Source organism: Echiichthys vipera, assembly GCF_963691815.1.
Source record: "Echiichthys vipera genome assembly, chromosome: 7".
Classification (NCBI taxonomy): Eukaryota; Metazoa; Chordata; class Actinopteri; order Perciformes; family Trachinidae; genus Echiichthys; species Echiichthys vipera.
Window position 1 is genome coordinate 388226 of NC_139832.1, and position 20406 is coordinate 408631.

A 20406-nucleotide genomic window follows, 5' to 3' on the forward strand; every position below is an offset into this window, starting at 1 on the left:
GCAGAAGACCTGGGTCAGGGCAGCAGACCTGGGTCAGGACATGGACCCGGGTCAGGACATGAGCCTGGGTCAGGACATGGACCCGGGTCAGGACAGCTGACCTGGGTCAGGACAGCAGACCTGGGTCAGGACAGCAGACCTGGGTCAGGACAGCAGACCTGGGTTCAGGACAGCAGACCTGGGTCAGGACATGGACCCGGGTCAGGACAGCAGACCCGGGTCAGGACAGCAGACCGGGTCAGGACATGAGCCTGGGTCAGGACATGGACCCGGGTCAGGACATGGACCTGGGTCAGGACATGGACCCGGGTCAGGACAGCAGGTCTTGGTCAGACGAGACTAGTTTGGCGTTTGTCCATGACCAGGATTCTGAGTTGTGAGTTGCATCCGGGGGTTTGAACCCTGCTCTCTGTCGTCCCACAGCTGCAACAGCGTCTGCGTCACCTCTGGTCTCCAGCTGCAGCAGCGTCTGCGTCTGCGTCACCTCTGGTCTCCAGCTGCAGCAGCGTCTGCGTCACCTCTGGTCTCCAGCAGCAGCAGCGTCTGCGTCACCTCTGGTCTCCAGCTGCAGCTGCGTCTGCGTCTGCGTCACCTCTGGTCTCCAGCTGCAGCAGCGTCTGCGTCACCTCTGGTCTCCAGCAGCAGCAGCGTCTGCGTCACCTCTGGTCTCCAGCTGCAGCAGCGTCTGCGTCACCTCTGGTCTCCAGCTGCAGCAGCGTCTGCGTCACCTCTGGTCTCCAGCAGCAGCAGCGTCTGCGTCACCTCTGGTCTCCAGCTGCAGCTGCGTCTGCGTCACCTCTGGTCTCCAGCTGCAGCAGCGTCTGCGTCTGCGTCACCTCTGGTCTCCAGCAGCAGCAGCGTCTGCGTCTGCGTCACCTCTGGTCTCCAGCTGCAGCAGCGTCTGCGTCTGCGTCACCTCTGGTCTCCAGCTGCAGCAGCGTCTGTGTCTGCGTCACCTCTGGTCTCCAGCAGCAGCAGCGTCTGCGTCACCTCTGGTCTCCAGCTGCATCTGCGTCTGCGTCACCTCTGGTCTCCAGCTGCAGCAGCGTCTGTGTCTGCGTCACCTCTGGTCTCCAGCAGCAGCAGCGTCTGCGTCTGCGTCACCTCTGGTCTCCAGCAGCAGCAGCGTCTGCGTCTGCGTCACCTCTGGTCTCCAGCTGCAGCAGCGTCTGCGTCACCTCTGGTCTCCAGCAGCAGCAGCGTCTGCGTCACCTCTGGTCTCCAGCTGCAGCAGCGTCTGCGTCTGCGTCACCTCTGGTCTCCAGCTGCAGCAGCGTCTGCGTCTGCGTCACCTCTGGTCTCCAGCTGCAGCAGCGTCTGCGTCTGCGTCTGCGTTTGCGTCACCTCTGGTCTCCAGCTGCAGCTGCGTCTGCGTCACCTCTGGTGTCCAGCAGCGTCTGCGTCTGCGTCACCTCTGGTCTCCAGTAGCAGCAGCGTCTGCGTCTGCCTCACCTCTGGTCTCCAGCTGCAGCAGCGTCTGCGTCTGCGTCACCTCTGGTCTCCAGCTGCAGCAGCGTCTGCGTCTGCATCACCTCTGGTCTCCAGCTGCAGCAGCGTCTGCGTCTGCGTCACCTCTGGTCTCCAGTAGCAGCAGCGTCTGCGTCTGCGTCACCTCTGGTCTCCAGCTGCATCAGCGTCTGCGTCTGCGTCACCTCTGGTCTCCAGCTGCAGCAGCGTCTGCGTCTGCGTCACCTCTGGTCTCCAGCAGCAGCAGCGTCTGTGTCTGCGTCTGCGTCACCTCTGGTCTCCAGCTGCAGCAGCAGCGTCTGCGTCACCTCTGGTCTCCAGCTGCAGCAGCGTCTGTGTCTGCGTCACCTCTGGTCTCCAGCTGCAGCAGCGTCTGTGTCTGCGTCACCTCTGGTCTCCAGCAGCAGCAGCGTCTGCGTCTGCGTCACCTCTGGTCTCCAGCAGCAGCAGCGTCTGCGTCACCTCTGGTCTCCAGCTGCAGCAGCGTCTGCGTCTGCGTCACCTCTGGTCTCCAGCTGCAGCAGCGTCTGCGTCACCTCTGGTCTCCAGCTGCAGCAGCGTCTGCGTCTGCGTCTGCGTTTGCGTCACCTCTGGTCTCCAGCTGCAGCAGCGTCTGCGTCTGCGTTTGCGTCACCTCTGGTCTCCAGCTGCAGCAGCGTCTGCGTTTGCGTCACCTCTGGTCTCCAGCTGCAGCAGCGTCTGCGTCTGCGTCACCTCCCAGGACCCAGGACAGAGACAGGAGCAGAGTCTGAGCAGATCAATGATCAGAATCAGAAGAATTCGTTCGGCCGTGAGAAAGTTTATTTATTTAATAACTGAAGTTTTTATCAGAGTGAAGTTTGTTTTTGCTTCTTTGTGTTTTTATTATTTTACTTTAACGTGTTTCTGAAGTTTATGGATCCTGTTCATTTACAGCTGAACTGGATCACATTCAATAATTCATATGTTTAAAGTTTAAAGTTTGTAAATATTTGTAAAAACAGAGAAAAGCAGAATTTTTATCCTGTGCTTATTTTTATCAGACGTTTCTTTTTGTTACCGTGGAAACAAAAGGAATAAAAGTGACGTCGCTGACGCTGCAGATTTTCACTGAGTCCTGTTTAAAAACCTGAATTATTATTTTTAAATCACCTGAGAAAATAAACCTGAAAGTGTTTGTTACTGAAACACGTCACCTTTGTTTACAGACGCATCATCATTATTATTATCATTATTGTTATTATTATTATTATTATTATTGTTAATATCATTATTATTATTATTATTATTATTATTAATTTATGGTTTAATTCTTAAAGTCAGATTTAAATCCCGGCACGTTTCTGATCCTCAGCTTCATCTTTAGTCTTAATGTCGTTCATCATCGTCGTCGTCGTCGTCGTCGTCGTCATCATCATCGTTTGTGTTTCTCGTGTGAAGGAACTTAACGGTCTCCTGTGGTTCATTTGACCTCTGACCGTTAAGTGTCCTGGACCCTCAGAGTCCAGAGCAGCTTCCAGGTCTGAGGAGGTGCTGACGTCTGCTCCCAGCATGCACCTGAGCGAGGGGCGGGGTCTGAGGAGGTGCTGACCGCTGCTCCCAGCATGCACCTGAGCGAGGGGCGGGGCCTGAGGACGGGCCGCCGCTGCTCCCAGCATGCACCTGAGCGAGGGGCGGGGCCTGAGGACGACCTGCCGCTGCTCCCAGCATGCACCTGAGCGAGGGGCAGGGCCTGAGGACGACCTGCCGCTGCTCCCAGCATGCACCTGAGCGAGGGGCGGGGCCTGAGGACGGGCCGCCGCTGCTCCCAGCATGCACCTGAGCGAGGGGCTGTCTGAGGCTCCTCCCCAGAGAGGAAGGAGCCTCAGACAGGAACGCTGATCTCAGGTCAGAGGAGTCTGTTTACATGTTTGTTTGTTTACATGTTTGTTTGTTTGTTCACATGTTTGTTTGTTTACATGTTTGTTTCTTTGTTTACATGTTTGTTTGTTTGTTTGTTTACATGTTTGTTTGTTTGTTCACATGTTTGTTTGTTCACATGTTTGTTTGTTCACATGTTTGTTTGTTTGTTTACATGTTTGTTTGTTTGTTTACATGTTTGTTTCTTTGTTTACATGTTTGTTTGTTTGTTCACATGTTTGTTTGTTTGTTTACATGTTTGTTTGTTTGTTCACATGTTTGTTTGTTTGTTGACATGTTTGTTTGTTTGTTGACATGTTTGTTTGTTTGTTCACATGTTTGTTTGTTTGTTCACATGTTTGTTTGTTTGTTTACATGTTTGTTGACATGTTTTCAGCTGATGAAGCAGAATCTCTCCTGAAGAATATTCTCAGTTTTTTCTCGTTGACGTTAAAAAACAGCAGAATGTTCACAAACAAACATCCAAGAAAACAAACAAACAAAAAATAAACAAACAACAAACAAACACACATCAAAGTCTGCAGAGCTCCAAACATTCAAAATAAACGTGGAGGAAGTTTTTATGTCGTTTCATGACGGAGATTAAAAGGAGGAGACGTCAGCGAAGAACAACAACAACAACAACAACAACAACAACAACAACAACAGAAACCGAACCAACAAACACACAAATAACAAACAACAAACAACAAACAACAAACACGCCTCCGGTAAAAAGAGACGTTCTGACGGTAAAGAGTAAATATAATAATAAATGTATAAACGCTCTCGTCTCTCTGCTGTGAACAGCTGGTTTCATCTGCAGGCGCGTGTTTACCTGGTGTGTTAGCGGTGGCTATGCTAACAGCCCCCCCACAGTGAAACACCTGCTGCGTGAACTTCAACGGTCGGGGTCACCACAGGAGCCGCCGCCGCCGGCAGACGCCACCATCTGTCACCGAGGCGCCGCCGCCACCCGAGCTCCTGCAGGAAGTGTGTGTCCTCTTACAGGAAGTGTGCGTCCTCCTGCAGGAAGTGAGTGTCCTCCTGCAGGAAGTGAGCGTCCTCCTACAGGAAGTGCGCGTCCTCCTACAGGAAGTGAGTGTCCTACAGGAAGTGTGCGTCCTCCTACAGGAAGTGTGCGTCCTCCTGCAGGAAGTGAGCGTCCTCCTGCAGGAAGTGAGTGTCCTCCTACAGGAAGTGTGCGTCCTCCTACAGGAAGTGTGCGTCCTCCTGCAGGAAGTGAGCGTCCTCTTGCAGGAAGTGAGTGTCCTCCTACAGGAAGTGTGCATCCTCCTGCAGGAAGTGAGCGTCCTCCTACAGGAAGTGTGCGTCCTCCTGCAGGAAGTGAGCGTCCTCCTGCAGGAAGTGAGCGTCCTCCTGCAGGAAGTGAGCGTCCTCTTGCAGGAAGTGTGCGTCCTCTTGCAGGAAGTGTGCGTCCTCCTGCAGGAAGTGTGCATCCTCCTACAGGAAGTGAGTGTCCTCAAGCAGGAAGTACGTGTCCTCCAACAGGAAGTGAGTGTCCTCCTGCAGGAAGTGAGTGTCCTCAAGCAGGAAGTGAGCGTCCTCCTACAGGAAGTGAGCGTCCTCCTGCAGGAAGTGTGCGTCCTCCTACAGGAAGTGTGCCTCCTCCTGCAGGAAGTGAGTCCTCCTACAGGAAGTGTGCGTCCTCCTGCAGGAAGTGTGCGTCCTCCTGCAGGAAGTGAGCGTCCTCCTACAGGAAGTGTGCGTCCTCTTACAGGAAGTGAGTGTCCTCCTGCAGGAAGTGAGCGTCCTCCTGCAGGAAGTGCGCTTCCTCCTACAGGAAGTGTACGTCCTCCTACAGGAAGTGCGCTTCCTCCTGCAGGAAGTGAGCGTCCTCCTACAGGAAGTGAGCGTCCTCCTGCAGGAAGTGTGCGTCCTCCTGCAGGAAGTGCGCGTCCTCCTGCAGGAAGTGAGCGTCCTCCTGCAGGAAGTGTGCGTCCTCCTACAGGAAGTGTGCGTCCTCCTACAGGAAGTGAGCGTCCTCCTGCAGGAAGTGAGCGTCCTCCTGCAGGAAGTGAGCGTCCTCCTGCAGGAAGTGAGCGTCCTCCTGCAGGAAGTGAGCGTCCTCCTACAGGAAGTGTGCATCCTCCTACAGGAAGTGAGCGTCCTCCTACAGGAAGTGAGCGTCCTCCTACAGGAAGTGTGCGTCCTCCTGCAGGAAGTGCGCGTCCTCCTGCAGGAAGTGCGCGTCCTCCTGCAGGAAGTGTGCGTCCTCCTGCAGGAAGTGAGCGTCCTCCTGCAGGAAGTGTGCGTCCTCCTGCAGGAAGTGAGCGTCCTCCTGCAGGAAGTGTGCGTCCTCCTGCAGGAAGTGCGCGTCCTCCAGCAGGAAGTGAGCGTCCTCCTGCAGGAAGTGAGCGTCCTCCTGCAGGAAGTGAGCGTCCTCCTGCAGGAAGTGTGCGTCCTCCTGCAGGAAGTGAGCGTCCTCCTGCAGGAAGTGAGCGTCTTCCTGCAGGAAGTGAGCGTCCTCCTGCAGGAAGTGAGCGTCCTCCTGCAGGAAGTGAGCGTCCTCCTGCAGGAAGTGAGCGTCCTCCTGCAGGAAGTGTGCGTCCTCCTGCAGGAAGTGAGCGTCCTCCTGCAGGAAGTGAGCGTCTTCCTGCAGGAAGTGAGCGTCCTCCTGCAGGAAGTGTGCGTCCTCCTGCAGGAAGTGAGCGTCCTCCTGCAGGAAGTGGGCGTCCTCCTGCAGGAAGTGAGCGTCCTCCTGCAGGAAGTGTGCGTCCTCCTGCAGGAAGTGTGCGTCCTCCTGCAGGAAGTGAGCGTCCTCCTGCAGGAAGTGAGCGTCCTCCTGCAGTAAGTGAGCGTCCTCCTGCAGGAAGTGCGCGTCCTCCTGCAGGAAGTGTGCGTCCTCCTGCAGGAAGTGAGCGTCCTCTTACAGGAAGTGAGCGTCCTCCTGCAGGAAGTGTGCGTCCTCCTACAGGAAGTGTGCCTCCTCCTGCAGGAAGTGAGTCCTCCTACAGGAAGTGTGCGTCCTCCTGCAGGAAGTGTGCGTCCTCCTGCAGGAAGTGAGCGTCCTCCTACAGGAAGTGTGCGTCCTCTTACAGGAAGTGAGTGTCCTCCTGCAGGAAGTGAGCGTCCTCCTGCAGGAAGTGCGCTTCCTCCTACAGGAAGTGTACGTCCTCCTACAGGAAGTGCGCTTCCTCCTGCAGGAAGTGAGCGTCCTCCTACAGGAAGTGAGCGTCCTCCTGCAGGAAGTGTGCGTCCTCCTGCAGGAAGTGCGCGTCCTCCTGCAGGAAGTGAGCGTCCTCCTGCAGGAAGTGTGCGTCCTCCTACAGGAAGTGTGCGTCCTCCTACAGGAAGTGAGCGTCCTCCTGCAGGAAGTGAGCGTCCTCCTGCAGGAAGTGAGCGTCCTCCTGCAGGAAGTGAGCGTCCTCCTGCAGGAAGTGAGCGTCCTCCTACAGGAAGTGTGCATCCTCCTACAGGAAGTGAGCGTCCTCCTACAGGAAGTGAGCGTCCTCCTACAGGAAGTGTGCGTCCTCCTGCAGGAAGTGCGCGTCCTCCTGCAGGAAGTGCGCGTCCTCCTGCAGGAAGTGTGCGTCCTCCTGCAGGAAGTGAGCGTCCTCCTGCAGGAAGTGTGCGTCCTCCAGCAGGAAGTGAGCGTCCTCCTGCAGGAAGTGAGCGTCCTCCTGCAGGAAGTGAGCGTCCTCCTGCAGGAAGTGTGCGTCCTCCTGCAGGAAGTGAGCGTCCTCCTGCAGGAAGTGAGCGTCCTCCTGCAGGAAGTGAGCGTCCTCCTGCAGGAAGTGAGCGTCCTCCTGCAGGAAGTGTGCGTCCTCCTGCAGGAAGTGAGCGTCCTCCTACAGGAAGTGTGTGTCCTCCTACAGGAAGTGTGCGTCCTCCTACAGGAAGTGTGCGTCCTCCTACAGGAAGTGAGCGCACTTCCTGCAGGAAGTGAGCGTCCTCCTGCAGGAAGTGAGCGTCCTCCTGCAGGAAGTGAGCGTCCTCCTGCAGGAAGTGTGCGTCCTCCTGCAGGAAGTGAGCGTCCTCCTACAGGAAGTGAGCGTCCTCCTGCAGGAAGTGTGCGTCCTCCTGCAGGAAGTGAGCGTCCTCCTGCAGGAAGTGTGCGTCCTCCTGCAGGAAGTGTGCGTCCTCCTGCAGGAAGTGAGCGTCCTCCTGCAGGAAGTGAGCGTCCTCCTGCAGTAAGTGAGCGTCCTCCTGCAGGAAGTGCGCGTCCTCCTGCAGGAAGTGTGCGTCCTCCTGCAGGAAGTGAGCGTCCTCCTACAGGAAGTGAGCGTCCTCCTGCAGGAAGTGTGCGTCCTCCTGCAGGAAGTGTGCGTCCTCCTGCAGGAAGTGTGCGTCCTCCTGCAGGAAGTGTGAGTCCTCCTGCAGGAAGTGAGCGTCCTCCTGCAGGAAGTGAGCGTCCTCCTGCAGGAAGTGAGCGTCCTCCTGCAGGAAGTAAGCGTCCTCCTGCAGGAAGTGTGCGTCCTCCTGCAGGAAGTGAGCGTCCTCCTGCAGGAAGTGAGCGTCCTCCTGCAGGAAGTAAGCGTCCTCCTGCAGGAAGTAAGCGTCCTCCTGCAGGAAGTGAGTGTCCCCCTGCAGGAAGTGAGCGTCCTCCTGCAGGAAGTGAGCGTCCTCCTACAGGAAGTGTGTGTCCTCCTACAGGAAGTGTGCGTCCTCCTACAGGAAGTGTGCGTCCTCCTACAGGAAGTGAGCGCACTTCCTGCAGGAAGTGAGCGTCCTCCTGCAGGAAGTGAGCGTCCTCCTGCAGGAAGTGAGCGTCCTCCTGCAGGAAGTGTGCGTCCTCCTGCAGGAAGTGAGCGTCCTCCTACAGGAAGTGAGCGTCCTCCTGCAGGAAGTGTGCGTCCTCCTGCAGGAAGTGAGCGTCCTCCTGCAGGAAGTGTGCGTCCTCCTGCAGGAAGTGTGCGTCCTCCTGCAGGAAGTGAGCGTCCTCCTGCAGGAAGTGAGCGTCCTCCTGCAGTAAGTGAGCGTCCTCCTGCAGGAAGTGCGCGTCCTCCTGCAGGAAGTGCGCGTCCTCCTGCAGGAAGTGAGCGTCCTCCTACAGGAAGTGAGCGTCCTCCTGCAGGAAGTGTGCGTCCTCCTACAGGAAGTGAGCGTCCTCCTACAGGAAGTGTGCGTCCTCCTGCAGGAAGTGTGCGTCCTCCTGCAGGAAGTGTGAGTCCTCCTGCAGGAAGTGAGCGTCCTCCTGCAGGAAGTGAGCGTCCTCCTGCAGGAAGTGTGCGTCCTCCTGCAGGAAGTGTGCGTCCTCCTGCAGGAAGTGTGAGTCCTCCTGCAGGAAGTGAGCGTCCTCCTGCAGGAAGTGAGCGTCCTCCTGCAGGAAGTGAGCGTCCTCCTGCAGGAAGTAAGCGTCCTCCTGCAGGAAGTGTGCGTCCTCCTGCAGGAAGTGAGCGTCCTCCTGCAGGAAGTGAGCGTCCTCCTGCAGGAAGTAAGCGTCCTCCTGCAGGAAGTAAGCGTCCTCCTGCAGGAAGTGAGTGTCCCCCTGCAGGAAGTGAGCGTCCTCCTGCAGGAAGTGAGCGTCCTCCTGCAGGAAGTAAGCGTCCTCCTGCAGGAAGTGTGCGTCCTCCTGCAGGAAGTGAGCGTCCTCCTGCAGGAAGTGAGCGTCCTCCTGCAGGAAGTAAGCGTCCTCCTGCAGGAAGTAAGCGTCCTCCTGCAGGAAGTGAGTGTCCCCCTGCAGGAAGTGAGCGTCCTCCTGCAGGAAGTGAGCGTCCTCCTGCAGGAAGTGTGCGTCCTCTTGCAGGAAGTGTGCGTCCTCCTGCAGGAAGTGTGCGTCCTCCTACAGGAAGTGAGCGTCCTCCTACAGGAAGTGAGCGTCCTCAAGCAGGAAGTGCGCACACTTCCTGTTACTGTTATTAATATGAACACATTCATTAATAAATAAATTATTTAATCAATATAAATATTTTTTATTTTTATTAAATTATAATAAAAAATCATCAAATTTTCCAAAAATATAATTAAATGTAAAAAGTGACTCTTTGATATTTAAAAAATTATTTTTAATGAGTTTCTTTATTAAAGTTTGTGATAATTATTATTTATTTATTTATTTTAAATTATTTTAAATTAATTTGCAAACTGAAGAAAAAGCTGCATGAAATAAAATTATTCAGATAATAAATAATTTAAACATAAATATTAAATAATAATAATAATAATAATGATGTCAGATTCAGTTTATTCATAAAAACATTATTATTATTTATTTTTATTATTTTCTGGATGAGAATCAAAGTTCAGTTCAGTGAACAGCAGGGGGCGCTGCTGCCGCACTGAACATTTATGTTGTTATATTTATGTATTTATAATCTTTATATCTTCATATCTTTATGATTCTATATCTTTATATTTCTTTATCTTTATAAATCTTTATGATCTTTAGTTTAGAAACAAAGTGACGTTTTGTTTAAAATATCAAATTTACTGTGATTGAACTTTTTAATAATTTAATAAATTAGAGTTTTTTCTGGATCATGAAATGTTTTTATCAATAAACTGTTTTTTTATTAATGTTCAGTTTTTTTATTTATTTATGATTTTTAATTTAATTTTAAGTTTTAAATATTTATTTAGAATAAAAAAAATCTTTTAACGCGTCTTTTCTTCAGTTTGCAAATTAATTATAACAATAAATCAATGAAAGTATAATAACTACATAAATATATATAAATATAAATAATAAATAATTTTAATAATTAAAACAAAGGAAAATGAAGAAGTGAAATCAAACTAATTAAAAAATATATTAATGTTCACATTTTACATTTTTTATGTATTTATTCAGTTTTTAATTCATTTATTTATAAATTAATTAAAATTAAATGTTCAAATTTAAAAACAAACAAACAAACAGGGAAATAAATAAAATAATAATATTTTGAATTTGATCGTTTAATTATTGTTTTCACCTCAGTCATGTGTAAATAAAAATAATATTTATAGATATATTATATTTATTAATTTACATATATTTAAAACCTTTCGTCCTGATTAAGTTCCATTAAATCTGAGCGACACATTAATGCACATTTATTATTATTTTTATTATTATTTATTATCTTATGTTTAATCAGCAGCTTCATATTTATTATAATAAAATAATAATCTATAATTATTATAAAGAGTTTATATTTTATGTGTTTAAATATTTTCATTTCCTCGTGTTCGGATCGAATCTTCGTCTCTTTTATAAAATAATTCATAAAAATTCACGTTTCACAAAATTAATGTTTTTATTCAAAACGACTCAAATTTATAAAGTTTAATATTTTCTCTCAAACGTCTGAATTCATGTTTAATAATAAAATAATAATAATTCAGTTATTCTTGTTTTTTTTATTGTTTATTTAAATAAAAACTTTCACGACGACGAAACAGAAACTTTATTAATAATTAATAAAAATCATTAAAAAAAACATCATTTATTTACTCTTTATAATTATTATTAATATATAATATAAATATAATAATACATTAATTATGAACTCTTTATTATAAATATAATTATTTAAATAATAAATATAATATAAATAATAATGTTTTAATGTCGGTCACGTCGATCATAAGCTCAACAAATACAATTTACTTGATATTATTATTAAACTTACTGTTATTACATTCATCCATTCATCTTCAGCCTCTTGTCCCTGTCGGGGTCACGGGGGGCTGGAGCCGATCCCAGCTGACATCGGGCGTGAGGCGGGGTCCACCCTGGACAGGACGCCAGTCTATCACAGGACACATAGAGACGAACAGAGACAGACAACCATTCACACCTACGGGTGATTTAGAGTCATCAATGAACCGAACACCTGCACGTCTTTGGACTGTGGGAGGAAACCGGAGAACCCGGAGAAAACCCACGCAGACACGGGGAGAACATGCAAACTCCACACAGAAGGGCCCCAGCAGGGATTCAAACCAGGAACCCAGAGAAAACCCACGCAGACACGGGGACAACATGCTCCACACAGAAGGGCCCCAGCCGGGATTCAAACCAGGAACCCGGAGAGAACCCACGCACACACGGGGACAACATGCTCCACACAGAAGGGATTCAAACCAGGAACCCTGAGAAAACCCACGCAGACACGGGGACAACATGCAAACTCCACACAGAAGGGCCCCAGCCGGGATTCAAACCAGGAACCCGGAGAGAACCCACGCAGACACGGGGACAACATGCTCCACACAGAAGGGCCCCAGCCGGGATTCTAACCAGGAACCCACGCAGACACGGGGACAACATGCAAACTCCACACAGAAGGGCCCCAGCCGGGATTCAAACCAGGAACCCAGAGAAAACCCACGCAGACACGGGGAGGACACGCTCCACACAGAAGGGGTTCGAACCAGGAACCCACGCAGACACGGGGACAACATGCACACTCCACACAGAAAGGCCCCAGCTGGGATTCAAACCAGGAACCACCACACCACCGTGTCGCCCTGATTATACTTCGTATTATTATAGTTCAGCTCTGCAGGTCTGAGGCCCAGAGTCCTCAGCTCCGGCGTCCCCGGGGCGCTGCAGGGCGCTGCAGGGCGCTGCAGGGCGCTGCAGGACGCTGCAGGGCGCCGTGAGCCGGCTGCTGACGGTGACGGTGACGGTGACGGTGCAGCAGGAGGCTGAGTGGCGTGTGCTCGTGCTGAGGGGGGGAGGGGGGCCCAGCCCACGGCCCGCGGCCCCGTTTCACACGCAGCTGGAGGAGAGAGGAACCTTCTGCTGCTCGTCTCAGACACGTTTGTTTAGTTCAGCAGGAGCTCCACACCACACGTTTATGCTCCTAGAGTCACCTTTAACACACGTTTATGCTCCTAGAGTCACCTTTAACACACGTTTATGCTCCTAGAGTCACCTTTAGCACACGTTTATGCTCCTAGAGTCACCTTTAACACACGTTTATGCTCCTAGAGTCACCTTTAACACACGTTTATGCTCCTAGAGTCACCTTTAACACACGTTTATGCTCCTAGAGTCACCTTTAGCACACGTTTATGCTCCTAGAGTCACCTTTAACACACGTTTATGCTCCTAGAGTCACCTTTAACACACGTTTATGCTCCTAGAGTCACCTTTAACACACGTTTATGCTCCTAGAGGACACTTTAACACACGTTTATGCTCCTAGAGGACACTTTAGCACACGTTTATGCTCCTAGAGGACACTTTAGCACACGTTCATGCTCCTAGAGAACACTTTAACACACGTTTATGCTCCTAGAGGACACTTTAGCACACGTTTATGCTCCTAGAGGACACTTTAGCACACGTTTATGCTCCTAGAGGACACTTTAACACACGTTTATGCTCCTAGAGTCACCTTTGACACACGTTTATGCTCCTAGAGTCACCTTTAACACACGTTTATGCTCCTAGAGGACACTTTAACACACGTTTATGCTCCTAGAGGACACTTTAACACACGTTTATGCTCCTAGAGGACACTTTAACACACGTTTATGCTCCTAGAGGACACTTTAGCACACGTTTATGCTCCTAGAGGACACTTTAACACAGGTTTATGCTCCTAGAGGACACTTTAACACATGTTTATGCTCCTAGAGGACACTTTAGCACACGTTTATGCTCCTAGAGGACACTTTAACACACGTTTATGCTCCTAGAGGTCACTTTAACACACGTTTATGCTCCTAGAGGACACTTTAACACACGTTTATGCTCCTAGAGGACACTTTAACACACGTTTATGCTCCTAGAGGACACTTTAACATACGTTTATGCTCCTAGAGGACACTAACACACGTTTATGCTCCTAGAGGACACTTTAACACACGTTTATGCTCCTAGAGGACACTTTAACACACGTTTATGCTCCTAGAGGACACTTTAACATACGTTTATGCTCCTAGAGGACACTTTAGCACACGTTTATGCTCCTAGAGGACACTTTAACACACGTTTATGGTCCTAGAGGACACTTTAACACACGTTTATGCTCCTAGAGGACACTTTAGCACACGTTTATGCTCCTAGAGGACACTTTAACACACGTTTATGCTCCTAGAGGACACTTTAGCACACGTTTATGCACCTAGCGGACACTTTAACACACGTTTATGCTCCTAGAGGACACTTTAACACACGTTTATGCTCCTAGAGGACACTTTAACACACGTTTATGATCCTAGAGGACACTTTAACACATGTTTATGCTCCTAGAGGACACTTTAGCACACGTTTATGCTCCTAGAGGACACTTTAACACACGTTTATGCTCCTAGAGGACACTTTAACACACGTTTATGCTCCTAGAGGACACTTTAACACACGTTTATGCTCCTAGAGGACACTTTAGCACACGTTTATGCTCCTAGAGGACACTTTAACACACGTTTATGCTCCTAGAGGACACTTTAACACACGTTTATGCTCCTAGAGGACACTTTAACACACGTTTATGCTCCTAGAGGACACTTTAGCACACGTTTATGCTCCTAGAGGACACTTTAACACAGGTTTATGCTCCTAGAGGACACTTTAACACATGTTTATGCTCCTAGAGGACACTTTAGCACACGTTTATGCTCCTAGAGGACACTTTAACACACGTTTATGCTCCTAGAGGACACTTTAACATACGTTTATGCTCCTAGAGGACACTTTAGCACACGTTTATGCTCCTAGAGGACACTTTAACACACGTTTATGCTCCTAGAGGACACTTTAACACACGTTTATGCTCCTAGAGGACACTTTAACACACGTTTATGCTCCTAGAGGACACTTTAACACACGTTTATGCTCCTAGAGGACACTTTAGCACACGTTTATGCACCTAGCGGACACTTTAACACACGTTTATGCTCCTAGAGGACACTTTAACACACGTTTATGCTCCTAGAGGACACTTTAGCACACGTTTATGATCCTAGAGGACACTTTAACACATGTTTATGCTCCTAGAGGACACTTTAGCACACGTTTATGCTCCTAGAGGACACTTTAACACACGTTTATGCTCCTAGAGGACACTTTAACACACGTTTATGCTCCTAGAGGACACTTTAACACACGTTTATGCTCCTAGAGGACACTTTAACACACGTTTATGCTCCTAGAGGACACTTTAGCACACGTTTATGCTCCTAGAGGACACTTTAGCACACGTTTATGCTCCTAGAGGACACTTTAACACACGTTTATGCTCCTAGAGGACACTTTAGCACACGTTTATGCACCTAGCGGACACTTTAGCACACGTTTATGCTCCTAGAGGACACTTTAGCACACGTTTATGCTCCTAGAGGACACTTTAACACACGTTTATGCTCCTAGAGGACACTTTAACACACGTTTATGCTCCTAGAGGACACTTTAACACACGTTTATGCTCCTAGAGGACACTTTAGCACACGTTTATGCTCCTAGGACACTTTAACACACGTTTATGCTCCTAGAGGACACTTTAACACACGTTTATGCTCCTAGAGGACACTTTAGCACACGTTTATGCTCCTAGAGGACACTTTAGCACACGTTTATGTTCCTAGAGGACACTTTAGCACACGTTTATGCTCCTAGAGGACACTTTAACACACGTTTATGCTCCTAGAGGACACTTTAACACACGTTTATGCTCCTAGAGGACACTTTAGCACACGTTTATGCTCCTAGAGGACACTTTAACACACGTTTATGCTCCTAGAGGACACTTTAGCACACGTTTATGCTCCTAGAGGACACTTTAACACACGTTTATGCTCCTAGAGGACACTTTAACACACGTTTATGCTCCTAGAGGACACTTTAACACACGTTTATGCTCCTAGAGGACACTTTAACACACGTTTATGCTCCTAGAGGACACTTTAACACACGTTTATGCTCCTAGAGGACACTTTAACACACGTTTATGCTCCTAGAGGACACTTTAGCACACGTTTATGCTCCTACACTTTAACACACGTTTATGCTCCTAGAGGACACTTTAACACACGTTTATGCTCCTAGAGGACACTTTAACACACGTTTATGCTCCTAGAGTCACACTTTAACACACGTTTATGCTCCTAGAGGACACTTTAACACACGTTTATGCTCCTAGAGGACACTTTAGCACACGTTTATGCTCCTAGAGGACACTTTAACACACGTTTATGCTCCTAGAGGACACTTTAACACACGTTTATGCTCCTAGAGGACACTTTAACACACGTTTATGCTCCTAGAGGACACTTTAGCACACGTTTATGCTCCTAGAGGACACTTTAACACACGTTTATGCTCCTAGAGGACACTTTAACACACGTTTATGCTCCTAGAGGACACTTTAACACACGTTTATGCTCCTAGAGGACACTTTAGCACACGTTTATGCTCCTAGAGGACACTTTAGCACACGTTTATGCTCCTAGAGGACACTTTAACACACGTTTAGTCTCCTAGAGGACACTTTAGCACACGTTTATGCTCCTAGAGGACACTTTAACACACGTTTATGCTCCTAGAGGACACTTTAACACACGTTTATGCTCCTAGAGGACACTTTAACACACGTTTATGCTCCTAGAGGACACTTTAACACACGTTTATGCTCCTAGAGGACACTTTAGCACACGTTTATGCTCCTAGAGGACACTTTAGAACACGTTTATGCTCCTAGAGGACACTTTAACACACGTTTAGTCTCCTAGAGGACACTTTAGCACACGTTTATGCTCCTAGAGGACACTTTAGCACACGTTTATGCTCCTAGAGGACACTTTAACACACGTTTATGCTCCTAGAGGACACTTTAACACACGTTTATGCTCCTAGAGGACACTTTAACACACGTTTATGCTCCTAGAGGACACTTTAACACATGTTTATGCTCCTAGAGGACACTTTAACACACGTTTATGCTCCTAGAGGACACTTTAGCACACGTTTATGCTCCTAGAGGACACTTTAACACACGTTTATGCTCCTAGAGGACACTTTAGCACACGTTTATGCTCCTAGAGGACACTTTAACACACGTTTATGCTCCTAGAGGACACTTTAACACACGTTTATGCTCCTAGAGAACACTTTAACACACGTTTATGCTCCTAGAGGACACTTTAACACACGTTTATGCTCCTAGAGGACACTTTAACACACGTTTATGCTCCTAGAGGACACTTTAACACATGTTTATGCTCCTAGAGGACACTTTAACACACGTTTATGCTCCTAGAGGACACTTTAACACACGTTTATGCTCCTAGAGGACACTTTAACACACGTTTATGCTCCTAGAGGACACTTTAACACACGTTTAGTCTCCTAGAGGACACTTTAGCACACGTTTATGCTCCTAGAGGACACTTTAGCACACGTTTATGCTCCTAGAGGACACTTTAACACACGTTTATGCTCCTAGAGGACACTTTAACACACGTTTATGCTCCTAGAGGACACTTTAACACACGTTTATGCTCCTAGAGGACACTTTAACACATGTTTATGCTCCTAGAGGACACTTTAACACACGTTTATGCTCCTAGAGGACACTTTAGCACACGTTTATGCTCCTAGAGGACACTTTAACACACGTTTATGCTCCTAGAGGACACTTTAGCACACGTTTATGCTCCTAGAGGACACTTTAACACACGTTTATGCTCCTAGAGGACACTTTAACACACGTTTATGCTCCTAGAGAACACTTTAACACACGTTTATGCTCCTAGAGGACACTTTAACACACGTTTATGCTCCTAGAGGACACTTTAACACACGTTTATGCTCCTAGAGGACACTTTAACACACGTTTATGCTCCTAGAGGACACTTTAACACACGTTTATGCTCCTAGAGGACACTTTAACACACGTTTATGCTCCTAGAGGACACTTTAACACACGTTTATGCTCCTAGAGGACACTTTAACACATGTTTATGCTCCTAGAGGACACTTTAACACACGTTTATGCTCCTAGAGGACACTTTAACACACGTTTATGCTCCTAGAGGACACTTTAACACACGTTTATGCTCCTAGAGGACACTTTAACACACGTTTATGCTCCTAGAGGACACTTTAACACATGTTTATGCTCCTAGAGGACACTTTAACACACGTTTATGCTCCTAGAGGACACTTTAGCACACGTTTATGCTCCTAGAGGACACTTTAACACACGTTTATGCTCCTAGAGGACACTTTAGCACACGTGTTTTAGTGAAACTTTTTTAATGAAACAAAATTTACATCAACTTAGAAAAACGGTGAAAACTGAACATTTGTGGTTTTAATCAAAGTCCGACGCCTCAGCAGGACCTGGTCTGGGTCCAGTCAAGCTTCCTTAAAATCCAGAGACATTCCCACCAGTACTGGGACCAGTACCTGGTCCAGGTCCACTGGTCCCAGGTAAGTGGTCCCAGGTAAGTGGTCCCAGGTAGGTGGTCCCGGGTCTACACGTTGGTCATGCCTCTCTTGAGTTCGTGGAGGTCCAGCTGACCCTGTCGGCGTAGTCTGCAGTCTCTGGCGGCGGCCTCGGCTCTCTGCAGCACTGCCGGGTGCGGTCCGGGCCCCAGGGCGCCGTAGCTGCAGTACCCGGGGATAAAGGGGGAGGGGTAGTAGAGGTGTCGGGGCGGGGCGGCCCCTAACGTGGACCCCCTGCTCCGTGAGGAGGCCCCAGATCCTTTATTTGTATCTGAGGACGTGGCGATCTCAGCCAGGGACCACAGTTTGGGTTTGGGGGCCGCGTTGGGCCCCCGGGTGGCGTCGCAGGAGTCCGTCCCCGGGGACCTGCTCTGGGGAGGGGCTGCGTCTGAGGTGGGGGGGCCCGGGACGTGGTTCAGGGGCCTCCGGTCCCCCGGGTCTGTAGAGTCCGGATCGGTGAAGCAGGACGTCGGCGTGGAGACGAGGAGACGGGACGCTGCAGACGAGAAGAGAAGACGGTTCGATTCTGAGTTAATTTATTAACAGACCTCTAATCCAACAGTCCTCTAATCCAACAGTCCTCTAATCCCACAGTCCTCTAATCCAACAGTCCTCTAATCCAACAGTCCTCTAATCCAGCAGTCCTCTAATCCAACAGTCCTCTAATCCAACAGTCCTCTAATCCAACAGTCCTCTAATCCCACAGTCCTCTAATCCAACAGTCCTCTAATCCAACAGACCTCTAATCCAACAGTCCTCTAATCCAACAGTCCTCTAATCCAACAGTCATCTAATCCAACAGTCCTCTAATCCAACAGTCCTCTAATCCAGCAGTCCTCTAATCCAACAGTCCTCTAATCCAACAATCCTCTAATCCCGCAGTCCTCTAATCCAGCAGTCCTCTAATCCCACAGTCCTATAATCCAACAGTCCTCTAATCCAACAGTCCTCTGATCCAACAGTCCTCTAATCCCACAGTCCTCTAATCCAACAGTCCTCTAATCCAGCAGTCCTCTAATCCAACAGTCCTCTAATCCAACAGTCCTCTAATCCAACAGTCCTCTGATCCAACAGTCCTCTAATCCAACAGTCCTCTGATCCAACAGTCCTCTAATCCAACAGTCCTCTAATCCAACAGTCCTCTAATCCAACAGTCCTCTAATCCCACAGTCCTCTAATCCAACAGACCTCTAATCCAGCAGTCCTCTAATCCAACAGTCCTCTAATCCCACAGTCCTCTAATCCAACAGTCCCCTAATTTAACAGTCCTCTAATCCAGCAGTCCTCTAATCCAACAGTCCTCTAATCCAACAGTCCTCTAATCCCACAGTCCTCTAATCCCACAGTCCTCTAATCCAACAGTCCTCTAATCCCACAGTCCTCTAATCCAACAGTCCTCTAATCCAACAGTCCTCTAATCCCACAGTCCTCTAATCCAACAGTCCTCTAATCCCACAGTCCTCTAATCCAACAGTCCTCTGATCCAACAGTCCTCTAATCCAACAGTCCTCTAATCCAACAGTCCTCTAATCCCACAGTCCTCTAATCCAACAGTCCTCTAATCCCACAGTCCTCTAATCCAACAGTCCTCTAATCCCACAGTCCTCTAATCCAACAGTCCTCTAATCCAACAGTCCTCTAATCCCACAGTCCTCTAATCCAACAGTCCTCTAATCCAACAGTCCTCTAATCCAACAGTCCTCTAATCCAACAGTCCTCTAATCCCACAGTCCTCTAATCCAACAGTCCTCTAATCCAACAGTCCTCTAATCCCACAGTCCTCTAATCCAACAGTCCTCTAATCCAACAGTCCTCTAATCCCACAGTCCTCTAATCCAACAGTCCTCTAATCCAACAGTCCTCTAATCCAACAGTCCTCTAATCCAACAGTCCTCTCATAGAACAGAGGACTGTTGGATTTCTCTTCGTCCTCTCACTCACCTTCTTGGCTCTTTGCGTCCGTCTCGGCGGCGGCACTGAGGCGCTCGTGGTCGTGGGCCCTGAGGCGCTCGTGGTCGTGGTCGTGGGCCCTGAGGGTCTCGTGGTCGTGGTCGTGGGCCCTGAGGCGCTCGTGGTCGGCCCTGAGGGTCTCGTGGTCGTGGTCGTGGTCGTGGGCCCTGAGGGGCTCGTGGTCGTGGGCCCTGAGGGGCTCGTGGTCGTGGGCCTTGAGGGGCTCGTGGTCGTGGGCTCTGAGGCGCTCGTGGTCGGCCCTGAGGGGCTCGTGGTCGTGGGCGGTCCCCTCCAGGTCGATGTGGTCCTCGTCCTCCTCGTCCTCGCTGCGGTGCCTGGGGGTCCACGTGACCTTGTTCTCCTTCTTGAGGCGGCGGCGCGCGTTGGCGAACCACGTGGACACCTGCGTCAGCGTCATCTTGGTGACGATGGCGAGCATGATCTTCTCGCCCTTGGTGGGGTACGGGTTCCTGCGGTGCTCCGTGAGCCAGGCCTTCAGCGTGGCCGTGGCGTCCCGCGTGGCGTTCTTCCTGTAGCACGCGTCCCCGAACGCGTACGGACCCACGGACCCGAACCGGTGGAAGTCCACGGAGCCCGAGACCCCCGAGGACGCGTCGTACCCGGGACCCTGGGGGACCAAGAGAAACCGTCAGTACTGACCCGGATCCACGGGGTCCGGATCCACGGGGTCCGGATCCACAACGGCAGCAGATTTAAGTTTAAGTTTATTAATATTATTATTATTAATATTTACTCTTCTGTGTTTA

At 49.4% G+C, this 20406-nt stretch overlaps 1 protein-coding gene across 1 annotated transcript in view; it reads right to left on the reverse strand.

Annotated features, from left to right (window-relative positions):
* Positions 1 to 17718: 17718 nt before the first annotated feature.
* Positions 17719 to 20406, reverse strand: part of irx5b (iroquois homeobox 5b) — a gene marked incomplete at both ends in the record, with an annotated part of 5017 nt that continues 2329 nt past the window's right edge. The window contains 2 exons of the mRNA XM_083916351.1: positions 17719 to 18185; positions 19631 to 20267. Of these exons, the coding sequence (XP_083772477.1) occupies positions 17719 to 18185; positions 19631 to 20267 (1104 nt within the window). The remainder of the gene's footprint in view (positions 18186 to 19630; positions 20268 to 20406) is intronic.